The sequence below is a fragment of the Hevea brasiliensis genome, chromosome 11 (genome assembly GCF_030052815.1).
Source record: "Hevea brasiliensis isolate MT/VB/25A 57/8 chromosome 11, ASM3005281v1, whole genome shotgun sequence".
Lineage (NCBI taxonomy): Eukaryota > Viridiplantae > Streptophyta > Magnoliopsida > Malpighiales > Euphorbiaceae > Hevea > Hevea brasiliensis.
In genome coordinates this window covers 14,684,546-14,689,715 of record NC_079503.1, presented here as the reverse complement: position 1 = coordinate 14,689,715, position 5,170 = coordinate 14,684,546, and the positions used below count along the sequence as shown (strand labels likewise).

Sequence of the window (5,170 nt, the reverse complement as noted above, 5' to 3'; positions counted from 1 at the left end):
GTTTATTTATCTCAAAATATTAAAATGATTTATTTGATTTATTTTTAAAATATGAAAAATTTATTCAATTATATATATATATATATATATTTTTTTTTTCTCGATCTAATTTAATAACAAAGGCTATGATTTGGTTCTTAAATTTGTCAAATTAAATTCCACATGTAAGTAAAGAAAAGCTATTCCCCTACTATGGGTTAGCTATCCATGAACCAACAAAGAGTTTTTACACAAATCGTTAAAAGAGGGCATAAAAAAATATGTACCAACTTGTTAAAAAAAAGTCATAGATGCGTTAACAAGTAATGCATAGGGTTAGAGAGAAGGGAAGCATGGATGAGGAAGAACTAGGAGGAGAAATCACACATTGAACAAGGAAAAGATACCACAAGCACACAGAAGAACATGCAGCCTTTCCTTTGATATCCCCTGCCCTAGCACATCCAATCACAAATGCAAATCATCAAAATACATTTTGATTTTAATTTCAATACCATTGTGGCACCATTGATCGAGTGTTTAAAGAAGGGAAAATTTGAGAGGCGAGAAGAAAGAAGAAGAACAAAGGAGTTTTGCACGTTCAACTGTAATAATAGTATTGTCGAGTTTTGATGAAGTATTTGAAGTAGAGTGTGATGCCTATAGCATTGAAATTGGGAGAAGTGTGTGAACACACAACCAACAGATGGATTTTTTTTTTCTTTGTTTTAAATTCTTGATGGCTTTATTTTTAAAGGCAATCGGCTATGCATTCCTTTACTATCTTTGAGAGAGAAGTTGATCCTAGACTTACATGATGGAGGGCTTGGTGGACACTTTGCGAGAGAGAGAAGACTATCACAAGCCTGGAGGAGAGGTATTTTTGGCCTTAATTGAAACAATATGTTGGCAATTTTGTGAGGAAATGCATGGTGTGTCAAATGCCAAAAGAACAAAGCAAAACACTAGCCTGTAAATGCCTTCTGCCAATTCTTAAAGCCATTGAGAAGATCTTTCTATGGATTTTGTGTTAGGATTTCCTCCTACTTAAAGTGGAGTTGATTCAATTTTTGCGGTGGTGGATCAATACTCTAAGATGGAAAATGTTTGATACTTCACTTAATTTTAGGAGCACAACTCATCCACAGATTGAAGTTCAAGAGCACTTAGAGCAAGCTATACAACGATATAAGGAGAGAGTTGACAAGCACAGGTGAGCATATTACAAACATATTTCATAGGTAATCTTCTATGTTTAGATGAAAACTTATTGCACAAACTCAGTTCAACAAACATATTCATTCCAATGAGCAAATGTAGCCACCAAGGAGCGCTTTTTTAACCCCTGTCAAGGGTATTGGGCCCGATGGACCCTGGCTTGTGCTAAATAGTAGAAATGGAAGGTAACCCAGGAAAAATGAGCGGCTTTTGAAGTGTTGGAAATGAAACGGCGCATTTTTTCTGAAAGAGGTGTAGCATAACAGCGAATGCAAAAGGCTGTCTTGAAATTAACCCTAGAAAGGTAATCTAACCCTGATCTGAGGTAAAATCATTTAGGCAGGAAAATCCTGAAATTACACCATCTTCTTGCAATCCCCTCCGTCTCTATTCACTATCCTTATTCATTCTCCGCATCCTTCACTTTCCTCTCTAGAAAGTAGAAAGGGCTGGTGGTCGCCAGAGAATTCGGGTGGCGGCGAACAAGACTGCCGTGGACGAAAAGGTGCCGGAGAAAGATTGTATCGGTGAAGACTCTGTGATCGTTGTTGATGATTCGTCTTTGGAATTAGAAATCGCAAAGATTCGTGGAAGATGGGAACTGGCATCTGTTCTCAATTTTCTGACCGCAAAAATTCTGTTTTTGATGCTCAAATTGTGCTATGTTAGATAGCATTTTGTATTCTTTTAGACTATTGGTTCTTAATTCTTGGAGTGCATTTTATTGTTGATTTTATGCATGCATGTTGAGAAAGGGATTTTGGTTCCTAAATTAATTGTTATTTGCCTTTCTAAACACCGAAACACGCAGAGTTCTTGCAGGTTTATGTGTGGTTTGGAAGTTGCAGATTTTGCACTTTTTTTATTCATGAACTTGCATACATTGATAATGTTTAGTCGTGTGGGATTGATTTGCAGCTCTTTGAGCCACTTATGGGTAGTGATTTGAAGTTAACGGCAGAGGAGATCGAGATTGGTCTTGTTACGCCCAACAGTTCGCTTACTCAACTTCACATTAAGCTATTGAAGGTTTCTGATTCTTATCATTATGAATGGGGTGATACTGTGTCTGGTTATGTGCCTAGATATGTTTATAATCATATTGATTGTTTTACAACCATCTTATAAACATAAATACTTTTTTAAAATGAATGATCTGCTTGGTACTTCTGTTGTTTCGTTTTAAACTCTGGTATAACCTATGCTTTCTGTCCACAGCAAAGTGATGCTGTATCATATATTAATGACTCTTTGAAAAAAGGAACTGAAATGTCCTGTTTCCGCAAAGATAAGATTGGGGGAGATGGAAATGCAACCTCTTACTGGTAATTCTCTAGATGCTCTGTATTTTATGTGATTTACGGCATCATTGTTTCACATCAATTGTGTGCATAGGTGCGATGGAAATGCAGTTGTTGGCCATAGATTGTATAAGGAAGTAAAGAAGATTGAGACAAAGTCAAAAAAGAAGGGGAAAAACATCTAATAATCTACTGGCTATCTCCCTTCAGTGGGAAACCATAGCAACCAATCTTAAGGAATTTCGAGAAGTTGTGGTAAGTTAAATATTTTCTTTGTTTAACAACTGAGAATTTTAATTTACCTTGTTTCTTGCTGGTGATGGCAGGATAAACTTTCATCTAGCAAGATTGTGGGAGAAATTGCTGTTGGCAAAACTATTGAAACCAAATTTCTCCCTGTTGTTGAGAAATTTCAGAATGTATGCTTATGGTTTCTTTTATGATTGTGTGAATATTTTTAGATGCTAATTACCTTTTTCTTTTAGTTTTCTATTTACTCTGGTACCCAGTTTGTTCATTTCATTGCATCTAAATATCTAATAGAAGAAAGAAAGGGCACTCAAACAAAAAGAGAGGTAAGAAAGGCTCCTGAATGATTTTAGATCCTATGAGACTGGGATTACTTGTTCCGGCCGCAGTCGAAGGCCTGTTAGTTACACATTTGGTATGATATACATTTTATGTTTATATAATATGATTATTTGGCATAATATATTGGTATAAATTATGATCTCGATCTAACTAGTTATGTTTATCTGATATGCAGATGAGTATGATCTTGTGATTGATGAGGCTTTAGAAATAACAAAGTCGCTCAGACTTTGTAGCCTATATATTAAAATTTGATCTATTGCCATGTTGACCTATGAACTGTGATTCTTCTTTTACCTCTGGACTTTTTTTTTTAAAAAAAAAAAAAATATATATACTTATTTTGCTGTGAATTTTGGAATATTTGATTTATTAAGAAAATAGGAATATAGCAATCTTCTGTTAAAAGTGTTTTACCACCTATAATGGGTTTGTGCCCATGTCCTTCTCATATTGAGGACAGGAACTTGGAAATGATTGAATAAGGGCTGAATATCTGACAATGACACCTCATGAATTCTCCAATCCTACATGTTCGTGTCACATTTTCTGTTTACTTATCCAGATGCCAAATCGGGTTTGACGGTTGTAGTTTGTTTAAAATCTGATGCTGAAATGGTCTTGCTCCTATACTTTCTGTTAGACTTTGCTTTCAACAAACATGGTTTGATTTTTGGTATTTTTAGACTATCAATAAGTTGTTATTAATTTTAAATTTCATATTGTCGTCAAGGTTATGTTTTTGGTGAAACTGGGTTATTCTGATTCTCTTGTGGAGGGCTAGTATGATTGGGTGATACAGTAATTTTTGTACTGTGAAATGAACAAGGCTGGTAGAGTATATTTTGGGAGAACTGATAAGTCTTAGATAATTTGGAAGCATGATACTGACTGGGAATGAGAATTGTGATTGTTTTCTTAAATGTTGTGTCTTGGATTGTTTACATTCTACGTTGATGGCTTCTTATGAGATATAAAGCTCAATAGGAGCATGCTTCATGTTGTGCTTTGGAAAGAAGAGCTCCTTTTTCCAACTGGTTTATGTGACATCCTCGATTATCGGTGGAATTCATTTTTGGATTGAATGACCTTTTTTTTTGGCTGGTGTTGACGTCACTATCACTTTGTGATTCAGGAAAAGGAAGACAGAGCAAAGGAACGAGAAGAAGCATATTTAGCAGGAAAAATTTCTGTCTGATGGCGATTCAGACACAGGTGCAGACTTGAAAGACAGTCATATGGAAAATAGTGATTCAGACATGGGGACAGACTTAAAAGATGAAAATATTAAAAATGGTGAATCCTCGGACAGTGAATCTCAAATTCAACAAAATAATACTGATGATGACGATGGTGATGATGATTATGACGGCAAAAGTAGTAATAATGATAATGGCAATGAATCTGGCAATTCTGGTGAGGAAAAGGACGTACTTTGTGACAGGAACTGTTCAGAAGCGTATACGTCACAATGTAGTAAAAGGCTGGCTGGAGTTATGAACCATCCTGTTATGGAAACGAGCAACTTGGCTACAAAGAATAGGTTGAGGCAGAGACCCACTTGTAACTCTACACTTGATTCTATTGTTCCAGATTCAGAGGATGAAAAATTGTCAGAAAACACAAAAGGTGAGACGTCTGAAGGCGAAGTTTTATCACCTGAAGCTAATTCAGAAGAGTCCATTGATGGTTAGTAACTTATAAACTGAAGGAAATTTTGGTGCACATTTGAAAATGTTGTGGAAATATATTATTCTCCTAGTCCAGACTGTAGTTGTGTTTTTGCTATTTTTTTTGTCTTCTCTCTTTTTCTTTTCCTTTTTTTTTTTTTTTTTTTTTTTACTTTTCCTTCTCCCTTAGCTTCATGGTTCAGAGAACCATATTTTTGTCCCAATTTCTTGAAAGGTCTATAGAAAGTTACTATTGTCTTGTTGAACTGGAATTGTTTAACCTTATCTTTGTACATGATTTGCTGATTAGCATATTATGTGGTTTTTGGCTCATTTGGTTCTGATTAGGATAGTTTTAAAGATGACTTCAATTCCATTGAACTAAGGTTTTGTTTAGTATGACATAATTAA

At 35.2% G+C, this 5,170-nt stretch overlaps 1 protein-coding gene across 1 annotated transcript; it reads left to right on the top strand.

Annotated features, from left to right (window-relative positions):
* The first annotated feature begins 796 nt into the window (after window positions 1-796).
* Window positions 797-4,862, top strand: LOC110633378 (DDT domain-containing protein DDR4). Its single transcript, XM_058129289.1, is given in 10 exon segments — window positions 797-856; window positions 1,634-1,825; window positions 2,116-2,322; window positions 2,353-2,522; window positions 2,593-2,677; window positions 2,679-2,753; window positions 2,825-2,917; window positions 3,042-3,162; window positions 3,265-3,307; window positions 4,225-4,862. Coding segments are annotated over 10 exon segments (1,605 nt in total). The 3' UTR covers window positions 4,784-4,862.
* The last annotated feature ends 308 nt before the right edge of the window (window positions 4,863-5,170 follow it).